General features: G+C 29.5%; 1 protein-coding gene and 1 long non-coding RNA gene across 3 annotated transcripts; one reads left to right on the top strand and one right to left on the bottom strand.

Annotated features, from left to right (window-relative positions):
* Window positions 1–387: 387 nt before the first annotated feature.
* On the top strand, window positions 388–1,507 carry LOC123302447. The gene is made up of 3 exons (XR_006535528.1): window positions 388–459; window positions 897–1,047; window positions 1,115–1,507. It is a non-coding gene; the product is annotated as an uncharacterized LOC123302447 (long non-coding RNA).
* Window positions 1,508–1,710: 203 nt separating this feature from the next.
* Window positions 1,711–22,926, bottom strand: LOC123302411. 2 transcript variants are annotated; one of them, XM_044885338.1, is made up of 6 exons: window positions 22,558–22,926; window positions 22,429–22,495; window positions 22,057–22,225; window positions 3,053–3,336; window positions 2,899–2,965; window positions 1,711–1,807 (listed from the first exon to the last, which is right to left on the bottom strand). In XM_044885338.1, exons 3-6 carry the CDS (start codon window positions 22,112–22,114, stop codon window positions 1,797–1,799), a joined length of 420 nt encoding a protein of 139 aa, XP_044741273.1. In that variant the 5' UTR covers window positions 22,115–22,225; window positions 22,429–22,495; window positions 22,558–22,926; the 3' UTR covers window positions 1,711–1,796. The 2 variants fall into 2 exon arrangements, with proteins under 2 accessions (XP_044741273.1, XP_044741272.1); XM_044885337.1 differs by lacking the exon at window positions 1,711–1,807 and adding an exon at window positions 2,258–2,414.
* Between the last annotated feature and the right edge of the window lie 781 nt (window positions 22,927–23,707).

Below are 23,707 nucleotides of genomic sequence, written 5' to 3'. Positions count from 1 at the left end.
AGACCCATCATTCTTATTCCATATAATTTTCAAGTTGTGGCATTTTTAAAGAACTTTGAAAAAAATCTTTTAAAATTTTACCAACTGTGGCATCGATGTACAAGTGGAAGCGTTTTAATCGCGATCTTAGTAGTTGTGATCGAATCTGAAAGAATAAAATTTGACGGAAAAAAAGGGATGCTCTAGGATTGCGTAGTAGTCTGTGAGAGACTACAACTCTATGGTCAATATCGGCGAAATGTCAAATTATTTGACAACAACAAAGACGCATGTACGTATTATTTTTACACTTAAGTTAATTTATTAAATTAAAATATAAATATTCTTTTCTTTGTTTTTAGAATTTACAAATATGTCATTAAAGAAAATCATTAAATGTTTTAAAAATGATATAAAAAACTAAAAATCAAAATACAAACAACTACACATGGTTACATAACCTCGTCGTTCCATGCATAGGTAAGTTTTTAATGTAATGTTTTTAGTTAAATTAACTAAGTGTTTTCTTTTTTTTTTATTAAATGTGTGAAACTAGATTAATTTGAACAGTTTCGATTTATGTGTCAAAAAAAAAAAACGTTCTCGAAATGACGTAAAATTCTTCTTGTTTAGTGAACCAAATTCACTATCTTCCGTATCTGACCCGTGACTCAACTTATTCAAGTATTATTACAGGGCAGAATACTGCGAAGATTACGTACCGCGAAGTGTAGCTCCGCTCGAGGACCAAGACACCCATAAATAGGGGCTGTCTGAACTCGTGGTCAGCTACACCTCTAAGCTCGGTATTCGTTCACTTGCAAAACAAATTTTTATACTTTTTAATTAAAATCAAATCGGAACTGTTCAATTGTGTATTCTAAAATACGTATATTAAACGTTTGAATTTTTACAAGGTAAATCTCCAACTACGTACGATACGGATTGGGTTGACAAGTAATAAAAGTCGTAAAGCACCGTACCTGAAAAATCTTAGCAAACCACCACAGGATACCGACCGATACACAACCAAAAACAAATAACACCAGCCGTTGATGGAATGTCCAGGTATAATTAATTAATCGTTCATGTAAGTCCACTTCTTTGAATTTATACCAATTATCTTTATTTCCAGAGTAAATTATTGTTGCAAGATATCCAGTTACTCCACGATAGTATAATTTTAGAGTAATTCCGTCGTTGATTTACCCCAATCCATCATTCGTCGATGTAATATTAAAACGTGCTCGCGTTGCGGGCACGAACGTGTAAATTGTTAATTTTGATAAAATTTATATTTGATGTGTACCATTCAAAGGTGTTTTGTTCAAGAGACCTAACTTTTAAATTGTCTAAGCTTTTAAGCTCGGTTCTGTATTCATACGCGAACTACGTTGTTTTTGTTTGTTAAATTTTAATAATTGTTGCGCGTGGTACACGTTAACGTGTACTAACGTCCGTTCACACGCTAGCGTGATTTTATTTCAACTTTTTTAATTGAATGATTTTTCTTTGTTTTTATTTTGTGTGTGTGTTTAGATTTATATAGGGTTTTTTTTTTTAAATGTTTTTTTTTTTTTGTGTGCTTCTTTTTTATTTATTTATTTATTTCTATTTTTTTATTTTTCACTTTTGTAGATATTTCTTTTCGTGTTTAAATTTAAATGATTTTTAATTACTGTCAACCAAACCTACAATCAAAATACTGTGAACCTTATTGAACGGTTCAAGTTCTTGGATCATTGTTGTTACTTTGGGGTGGATGTTTGTGGCTTTTCTCTAACCACCGCGTTTTGTTCCTTTTGGAGGGTAAATTTTCAAGAACAACCTGAAAAAAAAAGTTGAAAAACTTTATTTTCAAAATAAATTTGAAGAATAAGTACTTAATGATTGAATAACAGTTTATGGGGAAAATTGAAGGTGTCAATTTTTTTTAAATACTTTTATCAATTAAGTTTAATCCATTTTTTAATTTTTATCAAGTACATCATGAATTAATACTCGTTGTTATATTTCGAATTAGTATTACTAATCTATGTAGAATAATGACGATACAGTTTATTTAAATTTTTACTTTTTAAATTAGAATAAAATATTGATTTCGAGATTAAAAATATTTTTCTAAACATACCATACAAATTTGAAACTGAATTAGATTGGATATTTTGATTTTTAAAGATTATTTTATAAGAAACAAAACAAATAGAAGGTAATTTTAGAGATATTTGTCTTTTCTTTAGAAATAATTGAGATAATATAAAATTTTTGAATAGATTGCTTCTAACGTCCCTTCAATTTCCTTCGGATACACAAAGCCAAAGACGTAATAACTGAGAAAAGTTGTTAATAGTCCATGGAGGAATGATTCAAGGGGAATTATAATTTTTTCTCAATTACTACTTTATAAGTATTTCCAGAACTATACAAATTTGGTCCTACAGGAATGAAATATAGATAAAATAATTACAAAAGCGTACGAATTACGGAGTTATACATCAACTTAAATCATAGTTTATGTGATTTTGATACAAATATTTTTTTACATTTTGTAAACAGTTAAAATAACAAAAAATGATATTATTTACATAAAATTAAAAAATTGTTCATTAAAAAAAAATTATTATATTTTTCAAGAGTAATAAATGAATAAATTCTCAATGAAATAAATACTTTATCATGTTAATGTTTTCGAAATATTTTGAATATTTAGTTTATTCAAATTATAAAAATATTTAATATTGCAATACCCATAGAATGGAATTTTTTAATTTGTTTATTTTCTGTTTAAGTTACAGATAGTTCTAGATTTTATTATGTTCAAGTGAAAAAGATTTACTAAACAAATTAAAAAATAAAATTCGTTAGTCATAAAAAATAAATATTATTCATAGTTAACAGTAATAAAAAAATTTTATTTACCTCTTATAATCAACACTGGGTTAGCCACAGGCACATAATTAACCAATTGATCGTCATCTATATCTTCCTATAGATAAAATTAAAATAAAATTAGAAAATATTCGAATTTTGCTTATTTTATATTAAAATTTTAAGTATTATACTATTAACTTACATCAATGAAAACGTAAAGATAGTTTTCATCTTCTTTCATGAATCTAATAATGAATCCAAATATAATATTTTGATATGGTTCATCATTTTTGACTACATCATAATGAGCTTTTGCGCTTTTCAAAATTCCACGGACGTATTTTCCGTTTTCATCTGGGTTGGAACTTTTCTTTCTATTTTTTTTAGCTTTCATTTCGCGAAAAATTTCTGTATTTTTTGACCAACAATTTATCGGTTTCGCAAACGTACTAATGGATTCTTTCCAAATTTGATGACATTCTTTGCCTAAAAGTAAATCTGCGTGTTAATTATAATTTTATGATGGTAAAAATGCGGCCATTGATTGAAAAATTTTACTAAATGTTTAGTATTGTGAATTTGTCGTCGTTGTAAGAAATAACTTGCACATAAAAGTTTGAAAATTTCATCATTTATTGTATCATTTGAAGATTCGAAATGCTCAATAAGTTTTAATCTATTTTCTTCTTGAGAATCTAGAGTTTCAGATGGCGGTAAAATGGGCAAGTATGATACACATCCATACTCATCTTGAGCCTTAGGTTTTTCTGTAGATTCATCGACTGATTCATTTAAACTGAAAGATAGTCTAGAAGTGTTTCCCGATTGTCCTTCTTCATAATTGACATCATAATAAATTGTTTGTCTGAGAGCTTCCATGGCACCATCAATGTTTTTATCTCCAATTTTAGAGGAAAATGACTTTGGATACATATTAATGATCTGCTTACTGATATTTTCGGCAGTTTTACGAGATGTATTTTTCAAATTATAAATCATGTATGGACCAATGATTTTCTTTCTTTAGGTTCTAGACTTTTACCATTCTTTAAAGCAAATTGTACATTATTCGAAAATTTTTGAAAAATTTCAGATAAGTTATCACTTTTATTATGCATTAAAAATTGATTGATAAACAATCGATTTTTCTTAAGAAAATAATCGATTTTGTTATATTAATCGATTTTTTCTAATTTGTCAATCAATTTTAAAATAAACTCCATAAATATTATGTCAATAAATTTATTAATTAAAAATAAACAACAGAAATAATAAATTTTATATAATGAACACAAATTAAAGTTTTAAAACAATCAAAATTTTTTTTCACATAAGTCAACAAAATTAAATTATCCAAAAAAAAAACTAGATATTCGTACTGAACTAATAAGTTCTTATAAAATCAACACAAATTAAAGTTCTAGAATAATCAAATTATAAAAGGTTCAAATTAAAATAAATCAAGAAAATCAAATTATTTAAATGAAAAAACTAGAAATCCGTAGGCAACGAGTTAAGAAATAACAGCTTGGGTAAGCGTTTGGATAATATTCGGCTCCTGGTCCTTGTTAATATGGCGCCAGCTTTCGAGAACAATCTCTCGGCTGGAGCCGAAGAAGCCGGTACTAATAGGTGCTTACACGCCAAATGTGCGAGTTTGGGATAAGCTCCCTCATAGATTTTCCAGGATTCCAAAGCATCTTCTTTTAATTCTATTAGAGGCGCAGCTATGTACAAGCTTAATTCAGATGTCTGAATGTATCATCAGCGGCCGAAGTTATTGACAGTGGGCAATCCTCAGGTTGTCGGTTTTCTTCAATGGATCTTTTAATATAATTCATAGTTCTTGCCAAAGATGCTCCGTCATCAAGGTGTAATTTTTTAAAACGTGGATCTAAAAATGTTGCAGCATTAAATAAATGAACTTTTTGTATGTGCTCAAATCTTTTCTTAAATTCTTTTATTATTGAATTTTTTAATTGAATGGCCAAATCATGCGATGGATTTGTTTTTTCCAAAAACTGTTTCAAGCACATTATAATGGGAATAGCTTTACTTGCGCTAACATATTTTTCAGTATACATCTCTTCGCTTACTTTTTCAAACGGTTTGAGAATTTTTACGACCTCTTTCAGTACAACAATTTCACTAGCTTGGATCATAGGAGGAGCATTAGGGTAATTCAACAAAATGCCTCCTACTGTCCCACTCATAGCTATAAACCTTTCAAGCATATGCAATTGTGAATTCCACCGCGTTGAAACATCTCCTATCAGGTGTTTAATTTTTCCTTCCGGTACATTTTCAGCCTTTTGATAATTTCTCAATTGGTCTGCAGCAACTCCGCTCTGATGGAACCATTGTACAATTCTGCGAACTTTATCAATGAATATTTAATAGCTTTTTTTTCCTCGTATTTTCCATCAATGATGCTGGTTATAATGTCTTCGACATGGGATTTTATATAACGGTGCAAGTAATTTAATCAATTTTCCAAACCCTTCTCCTTCGACCACACTGAAGGGAAGATTATCGCGGTATATCAGTTCTGCTATAGCGTCTGTAATCTGTTTGTTTTTTGAACCCCCTGATGCAAATTCTAATATTTTTGAGAATGATGCTTCTACGCCTATTTTTTGTCGTTTAGGAGTTGAAGGCTCTACAGGATCTTCAATTTGAGCTGCGGAAGTAGTCGGTATCATAATCACAGAGTCTTCAAAACGTGTAGATGTCGATGGGTTAGGAAACAAGTCTGCAATTGATTCTCCCTGCGTATTGTTTCCTGACTTGTCAGTATGATTCTACAAAAAAATCAAATTGGTTAATAATATCCTTCACTAAACTAAAAAATCATATATGGTCACTAAACTAAAAGAATATTTCGTATTATATAAGCCAATCAAAATAAAACTAAATTTTGACTTGATTAGCCACTGTTTGCATCGTAAATCGATTTGTTATCTGAATCGGTAAGTAAATCTTCCAATTTGTATACGCCCAACCCTAAACTACAATTGTCAAAATGAAAGCGGCGCGAATTCGCCGTGATTCGATACGCACGATTTGCCTACGAGCGTTTCGAGATACTAGGAGCCCATGCATCGCGTCCCGAAGCACGGCGAATTCGAGCCCCGCCTGGAAAAGGTCTATATAGTCTTAAATGGCCCTGATTTATCATTTGGTTGGTTGATAGCAACGAAAATGTGGTACTATGGCAAATAGTGTTCTTATTATAATTATTTATTAGAAAACTAATCATTGACAAGTCAGAAAGTGGTCCAGTTTCTTTGTAATTAACAATAGGGTATTATCGTTAGTCAAAAATAAATTATGAAATTTGAAAAAACTTAAAATTTATGTAAAAATATACTTAAATATTTTGATTTCAAATCATAAAAGTATATTTTTCTTTTAAAATATTAAAATTAAAAATCGTAATTTTTAAACTGAAATCAGGTGATCTAAAACGCGGGTAAGCTCTGCTGTAATGTCATGGCGGTATGAGTTTTAATGGTTTGCTGAGGAAACAATATTTTATATATTTTTAAATAAATAATTTTCTTTCAAAATTTGTGTTAATTTGTGCAGTTGTTTTTGACAGTTTAAAAAAGGTTAAATTTTAATTTAAGTTTTTGGCAAGAAAACGTGAGTATTTTTCCAAAATAAATTTTTGATGGCTTTTTATTAGCAAAATCAACATTTTGACGTACTTTTTCAATAATAGTGGAATACCCTATTGTAATTAAATCCAAATTGTAGGTACTTACCTCTTTATTTTCAATACTAATGATACCAGAGTGTTTCCTTTCCATGTGCTGTTTTAAATTGGTAGTACTACTGCACGTTTTTAAAATTTTAGGGCAATATTTACATTTAGCATTTCCAGATTTATTGTCAACATGAAAATATTGACGCCAACTACTTGTCGTTCTTTTAGTTGAAGACATTGTTAAAAACGACACTTTTAATAACACTAAAAACATTTGTCACGAAAACCTATTGAAATGTTGTCTGTTTGAAAAATGAAGTTTTAGCAACGAATAATGAATGACATGATATCAACCGGATGTCGCCGATGTCGGTAAAATAGTATAGTTTATCGGCTAACTCCATCTAGTGAATGTTTGATTAAATGAATCAATTAAACTTTCAAAAGCACAGGCGGAATGTCATCATAGAATTTAAAAAAATCGATTATTAATCGATTATTAATATTAAAAAAATCACGTATTCAAATCGATTTTTACTTTAAAAAAATCGATTTTTAATCGATTATTTTTTCACATCCCTACTAAATTATCTCCAGTTATAAATACCAATGATTCTTTGATAAATTGATTTGGAAAAAATTCAACACCAACGGTTTCAATTTCCTTTAAATCTTCAACAATTTTTCCGAAAACTCGATCATGATCGAAAATTTTTTCTCTACATAATGCTAAAATAAAATTAATAAATTGAATTCACGTGAGATCTAATTTTATCTGGAAAATTTCCGATAGTCAAATAAACTGCAAGAATTTTATATTTTGATTTAGCCGAGCCTAACGGATTGACTGTTTCGAAGGCATCTTGATATAAAATTAGTTTTAGACTACCTGGATTCTGTTTGAAAAAAATATTCTCTTTAAATACAGAGCCATCAGTAAAATCTCTTAAAATTTTAGTATTATTTTCCGGGAGATCAAATAGTAATTTACTTGTGAGAGATTTATTATAAAACAAATTTTTCAAGGTTTCTTTCAATGGAATGCAATGCCAAAAACGTTTTTTGCCGTTTACAGAAGGTAAGGGAATTTGGACGGGATCTACATACGGGAAATGTTTTTCATAAAATTTTCGGCACTTGAAACTTGTCCCCAATGGATCATAAATATTATCGAATAGACTACTTTTTAAAGAAGAATCAATAACATCATTTATTGTTTTAGCTGGCATATTTAATTGTTCTAAAATTTTTGTTAAATTATTTTTGATTTTCACTTGGTTTTTATCACTCATTTCACATATTTGAGAAGCAATATACTGAACCGTTGAGGCCGGTAATAAAAATTTACACTCAAGCTTTAAAAAGAAATGGGCTAAATTTGTTAAGAAAACGTTTTCTGTATTATTTTCTTCATAATTTAACAAATTTTCATTTGAAAAATACTCTTCAGCAAACAAATTATCATTATTATTATTATAAGAATCGGAAATACAGATACTATTGTCTTCACTATCATTGGAAGGAGGTAATTCAGATAGGAGCTTTCCTTTTTTACTATGGTATTTTGTAAGATGTGATGAAAATGAATTGATTTTGTTATAAGTTTTCTCACAGTTTGAATGACAACATCTTATTGTCGTGCCATCATTAATATGCATTTTTAAATGTTTTATCATTTGTTGTCGATTATCGTACTTCTGGGTACAGAATTCCACTGTACAACAAATTTCCTCGGATAAGAGTCCATTATCAATAATATCGAAATGCACGTCTTTAAATATTTTGTAATTATGAAAACGATGTGCTTTGCAAAGATGTTAAAACTTTATAAACTTTATCACAATGATCGAATCCACAAATAAATTTATTTAGGCTCGAATGTACTTTCAGATGTTGAAGATAGCAATTAAATTGTGGATGAATGAAACTACAATATTTACAATAAAACATTTTTCTCTGAATCTTGTATCTAAACTAACCTTGATTTATATTACAGTAGAATTGACTTTTAGAATTTTAATAAATATTAACGAACAAAAAATACGTGATTATATAGTTCTTTGTTTTCTTACTAAGCTTGAAAAATGACAGTTAATTTCAAATATAGCAATCAAAAAAATATTTAAACCTGAATTAATGAATTAAATACACAAAACTAATATAATACGAATATTGATCGATACTTTTATAATCTGTAAAATATTAAAATCAAGAAATTATCAACACAAAAAAAATTATTTGTCCTTACTACGATTTATCTTGTAGATTATTTTTCATTTTTCAGAGATATTATAAGCTGGAATATGAATCAATAAACTTTGCTTAACATTAAATGATTAATATTTTAATTCAATCACTGAGATTTAGTACAATTACTATTTTATATAATTTAATTGTTTTAAACAACATCAGTTAAGATCATTACAAACCAGGCGATGCCATAGTTTGAGAGAGAAACTGATAGTCTTATAACGAGGTTCGCCTGTAGATACAGTACAAGCCTGGTTATACGTTATATTTCCTTCTCTCTCCCACTTTCCGGAAATATTTTATATACAGGTATAGTTGTTGTGAGAGGGACTAGATCATTCGATGTGACTTATAATCAGGTTTTACTGCGCATAGAGACTGAGACTAAATTTTATGAATATAGAACGACGCATTTCTCTATTTTTGTCTCTTCGCTACTCAAATTAAGCCAAGATAACAACTTTTTTAAATAAATTGAAAATACGTCTGTTCTTACATGAATAAAGTAGATCTTTTAAGAATTTTAGAATGTAACTTTTAACGATTATATAAAAAATATTTGAGTTATATTATATTTCAAAAATAATAACGTGCATTGGTCGTGAGTATATACCATATAGTCCACGTTACTTGACTCATACGTTAACCATAATGGCAAAGATTATAATAAATTGAAATTATTTATTTATAAAAAAATTGTAAAAATGCAAACAGAATGTTCAAAAAAATTATAATTATTTGTAAATTTCATATCATTTTATGTAGTTGTAATCGCAAGTTCTGGTTAGTAATTTTACTGATAGTTGTAAAATTCAATTCCCAAAATGTATAGAAATTTTACAAAATTTTAGATTGTAAAAGGAGATAATGCTCATGACTAGGATGAAATGTAGTAAAAATACAAACAAAATTTTCAGAAAAAGAATAATGATTCGTAAATTTCTTCTCATTTCATGTAATTGTAATTGCAAATCTTGTTCAGTTATTTTACTGATAGTTGTGGTAAAATTACATTCCGAAAATGTATAAAAATTTTACAAAACTTTAGATTTAATCCTACAGCTTTGGAATTGTAAAATTACAATAAGTATCTGATGAATAAAAAAAATTTGTAAAATTGCAACTTGCTCAGTACTCTAGCTATTACAAAATGTAATATTACAACAAATACATGTTAAAATTTCAATACAATGCAAGACTTTGTAATTTTACTATGCAATGGCTTAGTAAAAACGTAGTAAATTTACAAAAATTTTTAACAGTGTACCTACATAAACAATACAGGTCTCATGTAAAGCAGGAACACATATTATTTCAATTATTTCGGATAACAATAAAATACATTTCCAAACAGGATTATCAATTTCATCAATTTTGTCATAAATTAGTTACGGCAGTAATCGAATAAACGTCCATAATTGACAAGCAGCGCCTGATAGCTTCCTCTATGGCGAAACAGAGCATAATCTTTAGGAACTATTTAAAAGTTTCTATTCTTTTATTTCATTATTTGTATGAAAACCAACCCTGTTCGACAATATAATCAAGAAATAATTTACCATCATACGCTAGTACACCTTCGAAGATGTCATGTCCCAAGCAAGGGGGTAAACCAGGGAGACAGACATGATAAAATCCTAACTTATTAAAGATAGAATCGAACTTAATACCATGGATCATTAAGGGCTTTTTTATCGCCTTTTAATTCTGATACGTCTTTGTTTCTTATTATAAGTATAAGCTCTAAATACTCCTCCATTTGATTCGAATAATTTCTTTGTTATCAAACAGAAGCGACAAAAACATTGTGATGTGCTGAAGTTTTCCGTAAATTCTTCTAAAGCATGACTACCTAAATTATCGCCAGTTATAAATTTTAACGATCCTTGAATGAATTGATTTGGCGCAAATTCTATTACTCTCAACAATTTTACCAAAAACTTTATGGTTATCAAAATTTTTTTCTTAACATAATGCATTATTATAATAATAATTAACATAATTTCTTAACAAGATACATCGAATTTACGTGAGATCTGATTCGATCTGGAAAATAATCGATACTTAAATACACAGCTAAAATTTTATATTAAGATTTAGCTGAACCCAATGGGTTGACAGTTTCAAAAGCCTCTTGGTATAGACATTGTTGTTTTCTGGTTGATTAAATTTCAATTTATGAGTAAGAGTTTTGTTATAAAACAATTTTTTCAAAGTATCTTTTAGAGGAACATAGTGATAAAAACATTATTTACCATTTTGTGTAGATAGCGGAGTTTGAACAGGGTTAGCGTAAGGAATATTTTTTTTTTTTTTTTTAATTTTTGACGTTTAAAACTAGTTGCAAAATTTTCTTCAATGTTATTAAATAAATTACTTTTTAAGGCACTATCAATAGTATTTGTAATTAATTGTTCTGAAATATTGCATTGTTCTAAATGTGTAAGTAAATTATTTCTTATCATTTTCTCATTTGTCTTGTTCATTTTACACATTTCTGTCGCAATATACTGCACCATAGATGTTGGTAAATTCATTAACTGTATTGGAAGAATCTATATTATCACTCCTAATATTTGAATCAGATAATTTTTCTACAGTTGTTTTTTCGTTATGAATTTTTGTGACATGCAATGCAATGAATTAACTTTATTATCAGTTTTGTCACAACTTAAATAACCGCACTTTATCGTCATACCATCGTTAATGTACATTTTTAAATGACCCATCATTCACTTTCTATCAGTAAATTTTTGAGTACAAAATTGTAGTGAACATCCTTCAGATAGAAGAGTATTGATATTATCATTTTTAACGGCAGAAGAAACATCATTAATAGCTTTAATTAAATGACAACGAATACAAAAACACTGTAATATCGATATCACTGTAAAATACTCACAATGATCGTAAATTAACGAAGCTCAGAAACGAAAATCGACAACGTGTTTAGTAAAATTACACAAGGCTAAAGAAAAATTGTATTTTTTAGTGATTTTACAATACAATGTGTAATTTTACAATAAGAATAGTAAAAATACTATAAAAAAATTTTGAATTTTTTATACGTTGGTTGTAGTTTAAATTAGAATATTTTTTTGTTAATGCACAACAAACTTAGTAATTTAAAACACAAACAATATTAGTAAATTTAAGGAGCTTGGTATCGAAAATTGATAACTTATTTAGTGAAATTACAGATAGCTGTAATTTTACAATATACTGTGTAATTTTACAGTTCAAATAGTAAAAATAATAAAAAAATTGATAAATTTCTGAACACTTCACAGTAATTCGAATCATGAAATATTTGGTAATTTTACAAAAAAATATAGTCACTCAAACTACTAAAAATTTTGGTAAATCTTCAAAGTTTTAATTTGTTCGCGCAAACCGTATCGTTTTTTAGTATGGTTTTGCTGCGTATAAAATTATTTAACGATCTTATTGTGTCCCTTAGTTTTATTTGGCACATGCTCCTCTCCATGCTTCGCTGACAGGTTCGAAGTTTTTTTAAGGTCAGAGGTATTGTAAGCTAGGGTCTGAGCGCCGTATGTGAGGATTGGGAGAATGCAACTGTCAAATACTTTGCGTTTCAGGGCCGAAGGTAAATTGCTCTTGAAGATGTACTTCAAGGACCAATACTTTCGCCACGCATTAGTTGTTCTTTGCTGAGCCTCCATAGATGTGCTATTCTTGAAAGATACCAGCTGTCTTGCTGGTTACATTTTCGATTATTTGACCATTGAGGGCGATAATTGAGTGTTCGCCTGTATTGGACATTATCCTAGTCTTCTCGATATTTATGTGTAGCCCGACTCGGTTACTATAAGTATTTAGTTTATCGAGTGAAGTTTGGAGTGATGTGATGTCCTCAGAGATCAAAACAATGTCGTCTGCAAAACGTAAGTTAAACAATTTTTCACCGTCAATCCTAATGCCAACATCTCAAAGATTCATTAGATGCAAGATATATTCAAAGACAGCATTGAACAACTTTGGCGACAGTTGATCTCCCTGTTTGACTCCTCTTTTGACTGGAAATACTGGTCCCAAACGTTCTAATTTTATTTGCGCTGTGTTATTGTCATACAGTGTTTTAATAACGCGTATGTATTTGTCATCAACACCAAAAAATTTAAGCGACTGCCAGACGTATGCGTGTTCGATGGAATCAAATGCCTTGGTATAGTCGATAAATAGCAAGAACAGGGGTTTTTAGTATTCATTGCACTTTTCGATTAGTTGGTTTAGTGTTTGTGGGTGGTCCATTGTAGAAAAGCCTCGGCGGAAACCAGCTTGTTCTATCGGTTGATGAAAATCTTAAGTTTTTTCAATTCTTTTCAGCAAAATTTGAGATAAAAGCTTGTATATGTTTGACGTGATACTAATTGGTCTGTAGTTATTAATTGATGGCGTCCCCCCCTTTCTTGTATATTAAAGATATTGATGCGTGCACCTATTGTTGAGAGAAGCATTCACTTTGAAGCACATTGTTAAATAGATTAGTTAGCGCTTGACACACTTTCCACTAAACACTGACCACCAGATTTTACAAATTCAGTTTTTATATTGTCACAGCCAACACTTTTTTCACTTTTTAGGTTATTTACAACCGAGGTTACTTCGCTTTTTAAAATTGCTGGATCGTTTTTAATATTTTCCAGTACAGGTGTTAATGCCATTTGTTCCGCTCTTGTCATTTGGCTTTTGTACAAGTTGCTATAGAAGGATGTGGCAATATTTAATATTTCTTTGCGATTTGTTATTTTTGTTCCTTTTTTGTTTTCTAGTGAAGGCATTCAATTCTTGCCACCGTCAAGCATTTTTTAAGACGAATATCTTCTCGTATTTTCTTTTTGACCAGCTTGTTAAACTCGTTTAACTAAATTCGTTGTGAAGGGGATTTATTTTGCATCGCTCGGAGGTTCCTACGCTATTCAATCAGTTTTTTGGTATTGGCTGAAATTTAATTTGCTTATTTTTGGTTAACTACTTTGAGCAAACTGGCTTTAGCAACATCCGCTATGATATTAATTAGTGAATCGTAGCTCTCCTGTATTTTGTCACTATTCACCTGAACAGTCTTTAAGTTGATGGATAGATCTTTTTGGCAGTCTTTTATGTTGTTTTCTGATAGATATACAGTGGAACTACCATTGAACATTTTCCTCGATTTTTTGGTGCCGGATAATTTAAATTTGCATCTCAAAAGTCTATGATCCGAGGAAAAATTGAAGCTTGTCACTACTCCTATGTCTGATACCTTTCTTACATCGTTCGTTAGGATGAAATCTATTTCATTGAATGTTTTACTATCATGTGATGCCCATGTCCATCTCCGAGAGTCTTTTTTAATGAAGAATGTGTTGCAGATGCTTAGCTGGTGTTCTATTGCAAATTGTACTAAAACATTGCCACGTTCATTTCTAATACCTAGACCGTATGGTTCATTTGATTATTTCCTCGCTTTGTTGCCTGGTTCCCATTTTGCAATTGAAGTCGCCTATTATAAACAACAAATATCTTTTTTGAGAGATTCTATTATTGTACTCAATGTAGAATAAAAAAGGTCAATTTCTTCTTCTGGGTGACTTTCTGTTGGCACATGTACTTGGAGTATCACTAGGTTTTGTATGTCATTTCATTTCAAATGGAGCAAACACATTCTGCCATTTCAAGCCTTTAAATTTAAGGATGCAGTTTCTCCAGAAATCTTTTACAAGAATGCCGACTCTTACAAAACCTTGCCGCTCTCCAAAGTAATGAAATATTCTGCCGTTTTTCTCTTCTATATATTCTCCTTTTCGTCGCACTTCGCATAATACAATTGCATCCCGGTTAATCATTTTAAAACTATTCGCCAGCTAAACGAGTTGACTCTCATGACAGAAAGATCTTACGTTCAATGTACCTAGCGAGAAATACTTATCTTTTCTTTGCGTAGCCTTGATGCCTTGGGTATTTGGGGGGTTATGGTCATACTCTCCCACGTTGACCAAACGGCTTGGGAGCTACTTGTTACAGTATTTAGCATTTTTATTGAGACTGATGTTGGTCTCTTTATTTGGGTTGTGAGTTATTTTATGTTTTATCGTCGTATTCCGTATTCTTAGGTTGGGGTCAACTTTTGTTTGTATTGTGGTTTTACTATTGCTTGCTACGTTTTTATAACTTGTTCCGGTTGTAAAAAACTTTCGCTTTTTGAAGTCCAATGTTGGTTTTTGTAGCAGTGGTTTTTCCCTCTGTGGTTGAATCAGAGAGTGGGATTAATTAATAAATTTTGAACCCCCTCCCTCCTCGGAACACAAAATGGCGCCGGCCACCCTGACGGCCATTTCCATCATCTCGATGACCGCGAACACCTCCACGACCTATTTATGAATTAACATCATTTAATAAAACTTTTTTAAAATTTTACTTAATTTCGGCCAATCGCAAAAACCAGTTCTTGCATAATATTTGAATTTGATGGTTGAACATTATTATGCTGAACAATTTGTTCAGCATTCTGTTGAACATTTTCCTGTTCTGTTGAACAGCATTCTCATCAATTTGTACAGCATTATTCTGCTCCAATTTCTTTTTTATTAAATGTTCTTAAATAAATATCATAACCATTTTTTTTTATTATGATGATTTTGTTAATGAGTGAAAACATTCCATAAAATGAAATTAATAAAATATTTTACAAATTATATAATTTCAATTCAATTATTTTATTACGTTTTTCTTTTATTTTTGGTTGCCTTATTTTTATTTGAAGGAGAATTACTTTTTCTCTTTGCAGTTGGTTTCCTTATCGAAGTAGTGTCTATCATTTCTGTAGAAATAATATTCGGATGTAACGACCACTGCCCATTTTTTAGATATGATATTATTAACTGTAAGTGTTTGCAAATTATTACAATAGAGTGATCTAAGTCTGTTATGTTCTTCTATTGCACTTTCTTGAGCTTTTATTTGACTTGGATCAAAATTAATTAGACACCAGAGAATTTTTTAACTCTTAATAATGCCACATATGCTTGGCCACAAGAAAATATACACGATCCAGTATCTAATAATACACTATCAAGACTTAAGACTTGACTTTATGATTTGTAAAAGCGTATGCCAAACATATTGGAAACTGTTCTTTGTATACAAATGATCGAGGTAAAATTTCAAATTTAGTTTTAACTCGTTCTAAATTGTATTCTATTACATGATTAAACTTAATTTTAATTTTGTTAATTTTATTTTTATCATGAATGCCATAATAAACTTGTTTTATTATGGCAATTGAACCATAAATTTTACTAAAGCAATTGAAAAATTTAAAAAAATGTAATATCGATATTTCTTCGCAGCAGTATGCGACTTCCTATTTTTATTATTATTTTCATTTCTAAGCCGGCTGTCATTGAAGAACCATTTTCATAATTTTCTATTGCTGCACGCACTTTTTTATGAAAATATTTTGGACAGTCATTAACTGAAATTAGTTCAATTTCTGGTTCTTTAATTTGTTTTAACATGGCCTCATTTAATTGAGTGCACATATTTGTAAGTTAGAAGTAAACAAAGTTTGTTTTGTTTGATAATAACGAATAATGAACAGTTAACTCTTGCAGTCTGTCAAACATTGAAGATGAATTAAATTTAAGTAATCTTGTAGATTGTGAAACGCCTAACCGTACACTGTTAAAAATTTCTATTGTAATTTTACAAAAAAAGCATTGAAAGTTTTTACGCACAACAAAATAGTAAAAATAAAATTCAGTTTTGTAATTTTCCAAGACAACTCATTCCAACTCAGTTTAAGAAAATTACAAAACATTTTTTGAAATTTGCTTAGCATTTATCAACAATTCATTTAGCAATATTATATTACAAGTTTTGTAATTTTATTGAACAAATTTTATTGAGAATGTTTGGAAATTTTAGTATACTGTACTGTTAATTTACAATGCGATTTATTAAGACTAAGATCGGGCAAATTACAACATATTTGTTGGATTTTTACTAAACATTTACAAAAAATTTGTTTAATAATATTGCAATACTAATGCCGTAATTTTATTGAACACATTCCGTAAAAAATGTTTGATACTTTTGATATGCTGTATTGTAAATTTACTACACAATTTATTTCAAGTCAAATTGCAAAATTACAACATACATAATTTTAAAATAAAACAAAATTATTTAGCAAAATCCACTTATCAATTTATTGTTAAAAACATGTTAACAGGACATTCTACACATAACTGAAAAGGGTTGTAGGATGAATGTATTGGAGGGATTGGAAATTTATAAATGTTCCAAAAGGCCTAATACATTACTTAATGACCAAAAGGATGCTTATTATTCATCATTGTTTTCTGCGCTGACTTAACATTTACAATCTTCTAGTCATTAGTTTTAATTATTATAAGTTTTAAATTAAATTCTTTTTAACCCATTTTAGATTTATTTATATTTATGTTTTATATTGTTTTGTTTTTAAATTAATATCACCTGATATTGCGTCACAATAAGTTTAGTATAAATAAAGGTGTACAACGTAATATTGTTTACTGTTTTGATAATGGTTGAATAAGCCGAAACAGCTGTTAACATATTTTTAACAATAAATTGATAAGTGGATTTTGCTAAATAATTTTGTTTTATTTTAAAATTAAAAATGTACTTCCACAAATTAACGCTCTCAACAATTAATGAAGTAAAGCAAGCAAGCTTATCTGAGCAACTAAGACATTATTACAAATTACGCCTAAAAACTAGAAAATATGGACAAAATCTTTGGTTTATCAAGAAATGTTTAAAAATGAAAATTTTTCCAAAATTCGTACAATTGAAATGTAAAGTCAATAATGAAGTCACACAAAAAGTTTTGAATATTGCACAGAATGCATGGTTGAAGATGGAAGCACAAACTTGGTATATGAAAAGAAATTGTATGTTTCAATATCTCAAGGTTTTACATGATGAACTTGTTCATAAATTACATTATTTAGAATTTGAAACTTTTTCCGAAGATTGTAGAATAAAAATTAATAGATTGGTGGACATTAAATTCAAAAAACAACAAGAAAAATTAACTAAGTTCATAACATCTAGTGCACCAGTTACCCGAGAACCAAATTTGATGACGTTCGAAAAACGAACAATAAACTTGACGGAGGTGGTCTTCGAAAAAAAAGAACTGCAATTATTGGACAAGGGTTTAAAATATGCCCCGAAATTCAAATAATGCCAAAGAAAATTTAATTGTGGATTCAGAAATTGCATTGAAAAATATCAAAAACAACCTGGCCAAAGAATTGATTAGAGATACTTTAATAACTAAACAAATAGACCCAGGTGTGTCTACTGTTCCAAAAATAATAAAATCCATTAATCAAAAAATCATAGACAATAATATTATTTAACGAAAGCAGACAAAGGGAATTCCATTATTATTATGAAAAAACAAGAATACACAAACAAGATTTCTGATTTTATCCACAAAGAGAAGATTCAAAGGTTGAAAACAGATCCTACCAACAAATTTCAAGTAAAAATAAAAGAGCTCTTAAAATCCACCAACGCTTTATTTACGGATCTCGAGAAGTATCACCTGACGGAAATGAATCCTAGACCACCAAGACTTTATGGACTTTTAAAAATCCATAAGGACAATGCTCCAATACGCCCAGTTGTTTCCCACATTGGTTGTCCAGCTCATAAGTTAGTAAAAAAACTTTGTGAAATTATAGTCAACTTGACAGGTTTTGAAAGCAAATTCAGAATTAAAAATTCCTTGGAGCTTTCAAACCACTTATCACACTTGGACATAAAAACGGGATATAAATTAGCGTCACTTGACATAACCAATATGTTTGGTAAAATTTCCGGTACAGAATGCTCACACATTATATCAGAGCTATTAGATCAAAAATCCATTAACCCAATTATTAAAGATGAGCTACTAAAATGTTTGGAGTTTGTCCTTAATCAAAACTACTTCGAGTTCAACAATAGATTTTTCAAACAAACTTTTGGTCTAAGTATGGGTTCTCCGATAAGTCCGCTGTTGGCAGAGATATTCATGGCGAATTTCGAAGCAAATAGAGTAATTAATCAATATTCCATTAGCCAAGCAGCACATCATATGTTGGTACCGGTATGTAGATGATGTCTTTGTTTGTTTCGATGGCTCAAACAGACAGTTGGATAATTTCGTCGAACACATAAATTCATTGAACCCCAAAATACAATTCTCAACTGAGAACGAGTTGGAAGATACCCTATGCTTTCTTGACCTAAAAATTAAAAAAATGGGTAATAGATTGGTTTTTGATGTATATAGAAAACCCACTTTTACTGATACAACTATCCCGGCAGATTCACTTCACCATCCTGCACAAAAAATGGCCGCCTTCAATTCCATGATACATCGAGCCCTTAGCCTGCCGCTATCTCAAGCCAACCTAAAAAAGGAGATAGAAACCATCACTCAAATAGCTACTAACAACGGGTTTGATCGACAACTTATTCATCAAATATTAAAAAGAAGGACGAATAATATCGCAAAAAGGGCCATTTATTCCACAAAGGATAAGGAATCCATTAGATACAATTCCATTACATATTATGGAAAAATATCGGTAAAAATCGGTAATATTTTGAGCTCATACAACATAAAACCTGCTTTCAAACCACCGGTGAAATTGGGCAATATTATAATAAATGACAAATCCAAAATTGATAAAGAGAAGCAGTCGGGCATATACCAATTATCCTGTTTGGGGTGTGAAGGGGTTTATGTCGGGCAAACGGGAAGAAGTTTCCATATTCGAGAACGTGAACACCTGCGTTGTTTCAGAAACAACAAAGATGCATCTACTTTCGCCACACATTTGCTGGAGACAGGACATCACCCCAATGCAAAAATGGACATTCTACACATAACTGAAAAGGGTTGTAGGATGAATGTATTGGAGGGATTGGAAATTTATAAATGTTCCAAAAGGCCTAATACATTACTTAATGACCAAAAGGATGCTTATTATTCATCATTGTTTTCTGCGCTGACTTAACATTTACAATCTTCTAGTCATTAGTTTTAATTATTATAAGTTTTAAATTAACTTCTTTTTAACCCATTTTGGATTTATTTATATTTATGTTTATATTGTTTTGTTTTTAAATTAATATCACCTGCGTCACAATAAGTTTAGTATAAATAAAGGTGTACAACGTAATATTGTTTACTGTTTTGATAATGGTTGAATAAGCCGAAACAGCTGTTAACATATTTTTAACAATAAATTGATAAGTGGATTTTGCTAAATAATTTTGTTTTATTTTAAAATTAAAAATGTACTTCCACAAATTAACGCTCTCAACAATTAATTACAACATACATGTTGGACTTTTACAAAGCATTTACAAAAAATTTGTTCAGTAATATTACAGTACAAAATTGTAATTCTGTCAAACAAATCCTATTAAAAAATTTTGGTAACTTCAATATGCTATATTTTAAATTGACTACACGACTTTTGTAAGTATTCATAAAAAATATAATTATAGCAATATTACATTACGGCTGTTGTAATTTTATCACACAAATTTTATTGAAAATATTTAGTAATTTCATAATGCAACATGGTAGAATTATAATTGATTTTTAGCTAAATTAACTACTTATTTTAGCTTTATTTAATATTACTACATTTTTTTGTATTTGTTCTGAATATTCGCAAAAAATATATTTAGTAATATTGCAATAGTAATATTTTTATTTTTTGAAATAAATATTATTAAAAATATTTTGTAATTAACAAATAAAAAATTACAATTATTTTACGAGACATTTTAATTCTGATTGGAGGAGTTTTAAAATTACCGTTACACTTTCATTAATCGTATTGTCACTTCAAATCTTATTGGAATCTAATTTAAAATGTTCATCGATCTTGAAGTAGTGACTGTGGATAATTTCGCTGGTAGGAAAAAGGATTTAATTAACAAGCTTTTTGTCAAAAAATCAAAAAGTAATTATGAATATCTTAGGTTTTATTAAATAAATTCGGACAATATCATAGGCAATCCACTTGTGTAAGTTAAGCAATCCACAATACAGAGTAATCGTTATAATTATATTAATAATGTCTTATAATCTATAGCTAATACAAACAGTAAGTATCAAAGGTATAAAGTGGTAATATACTTAAAAATCGAAGTAGTGTACTAAAGTAGTGGTAAAACATTAATTATATGATATAATGTTTGATATGTAATTCGATATATATTAAGTATAGCGTATTAATGACGTAAAGTAATGTATAGTAATTATTAGCTGAATAGAAATAACATCAATAATCTATTATAAGTGAGTGATACTACGTAACAAAAAGTAAGAAAAAAAGTAAAATAATCATAGTAATGTAATCTTGTGATTAATCACGAATATATCGATTGATCGCCTTCATCAATTTTGTTACTTTAGGATGTACGTTGGTTCCTTTTCTTTTCCCACCCCGCTTGTTCCCTTCAGAAGGAAAAATTTCAAGAAATAATAAAATGAATTCATTCGTAAATTAAGTCCACTCATTACAAAAATGTGTAAAACGGAATAATATAATTATCTTTAGACAGTAAATCGAGAAGGCGCGAGTGATGAAAATTTAAAAAGAATTTATGGAAAACCAGACTATGTAGGAGCCGAAGTAAAGCTATGTAAAAGTTTTCTGCAAAGAGATCACTAAGAAATTCAAGTTATTTAAAAATAGAGATAATAATAAATTGGATCGGAAAAATAAGAACAAAAAAAAAAAAAAACAAAAAGAAGGAACTTAGTGTTGGTAAAACAATCGATGGAAATTACTTGCAATGACAGAGGAAGTATAAAAAATCATCATGTAAAGTTTTAATTAATGATTGAGGATAAAAAATCTACACTTTTTGAGTGCCTCAAGCTGTCTTGTGCGTTAGAATTTTTTTGTTAACAAAAACAAAAACTGAAGTTAAATAAAAAATAAGCATTATTCAAACTAACTAATTCATCAAATAAAAATAATTAATATCATCATATAAAAATTGAATTTAAAGATTTTACAATTATCATAAAAATAGGAACTTTTTCAAATGGACAAATTCATACTTCAGAATATAAAATTCACATCAAAAATAATAACGGCTCTCAACTAACAAATAATCAAAAGCCAAAGTAATAGTATCCACGAATTTAAAATAAATTGATTGTTAACACTCACCGCTGAATTGCTTCAAGCGTTCCTTCGATTTCCTTGGGATAAACAATCCCAAAAACATAGTAGCAGAGAAAAGTTGTCAACAAACCGACAGTAAATGATTGAACATGCATCGCAATTACTTTATTAATCACTACGTGATATATATTTTCAGAATCATGGAGATTTTTTCCTGAAACAGTAAAGAAGTTTTATTCAATTAATGTATTTCAACCTATATTTTAATTGTTATTGTAATTTAAACACAGTTGTTAATGTTTGAACGTTTTACCAAAAAAAAAAATTAAATTAAAACAGCTATCAGTCTAACATGAAGTATACTAATTTTTTTTTGTCACAAAAAAGCTAATTTTAAAATATAAGAATTTTACATACCTCTAATCATCAATACTGGGTTCACAACAGACACATGCTCAAGCAATTCGTCGTCAGTAATTTCTTCCTGTAAAGAAAATTAAAAAAGCTTTAGAAAAAATTAATTGCATTAGAATATTTGTTACTTACATCGATTAAAACGTAAAGAAACTTCAAGTCTTCTTGCCTGAATTTTGCAATAAATGCAAAAATCACGTCATGTAATGGGTTATCATTTTTGAGCTTATCACTATACTGTTTAGCTAGTTTGTAAGTTTCACGGACATAATTACTTTGTTCATAGGCTGATGATTTTTTTTTTCATGGCCTGGACTTCTCTATGAATTTCTTCATTGTTGGACCAACGAGTAATGGGCTAATTTTTTTACAGACGACTTCCATATTGAATCAGTTTTTTTACCAAGTAGTTGATTTGCATGTTGTATTATCACTTTATAATGATGGAAGCATGGCCAGTGAGCGAAAATTACTGACAGTTCCTTTTCTTTATGTATTTGTTTTCGTTGCAAATAGTAACATGCGTCCATTGCAGTGAGTATTTCATCATTTATTTCTTCTTCCACAACTTTGTACATTTCAATCAAATTTAATCGCTTTTCTTCTAACGAAGCTAACATTTCGGGTGCCGGTGGAGGCGGCAAATAAGCCACGCATTCATACTCATCTTGCTTTTTTGGTTTTTGCACAGATACATCATCGGTATCATCTAAATCATCAGATACCTTACTGTTATATTCGGGTTGAGCTTTTACATAATGTGTTGCGCTATAAATTCGCTGTCTAAGAGACTCGATTTCACCATTAATATTTTCTGTAGCAATTTTTGTCGTGAAAGACTTGGTATACGTGGTGACAATTTGTGTGCTTATTGTTTGTGCGGTACCGCGAGTGACGTCAATTAGCTCGTTCATTGAGTAGTCACGAACAGTTTGTACCATCGATCTTTGATCTCGAGGGCTCAATTCGAAGCCATCGCGTAAAGCGGTTTGGACACTAGTAGAAAATTTTGGGAAAGGTTGTGATAAATGTTTAACTGAGCGTGACAATGATAATGACCTTGATGATGACGCGACATTTTCATCTCGTTGATGTGACGATGCTGAGACTGTTTTTTGTTGTGATTCTGAAATCAAATCAACAGCTTAGTAATCAAAAAAATTAGTTATTATTTAAAATTTGAAAAATTACGTTAATGTATGAATGAACTTTTTTTGCAATAAATAATTTTTTATGAATGCAAAATAATTGACAAATCGTGCCTTTTGACAAAGCAAGAGTA

Source organism: Chrysoperla carnea, chromosome X, assembly GCF_905475395.1.
Source record: "Chrysoperla carnea chromosome X, inChrCarn1.1, whole genome shotgun sequence".
Classification (NCBI taxonomy): Eukaryota; Metazoa; Arthropoda; class Insecta; order Neuroptera; family Chrysopidae; genus Chrysoperla; species Chrysoperla carnea.
This window is presented reverse-complemented; position numbering and strand designations above follow the sequence as displayed.

Coding starts and splice junctions, on each gene's coding strand:
- LOC123302411 (XM_044885337.1), bottom strand. CDS start 22,114: ATGTTTTTGGGATTGTTTATCCCAAGGAAATCGAAGGAACGCTTGAAG. Junction 3,337..22,056: donor ACGCTTGAAGCAATTCAGCG/GTGAGTGTTAAC, acceptor ATTTACTTTTAG/GCAAAGAATGTCATCAAATT. Junction 2,966..3,052: donor ATCTTTACGTTTTCATTGAT/GTAAGTTAATAG, acceptor TTTTATCTATAG/GAAGATATAGATGACGATCA.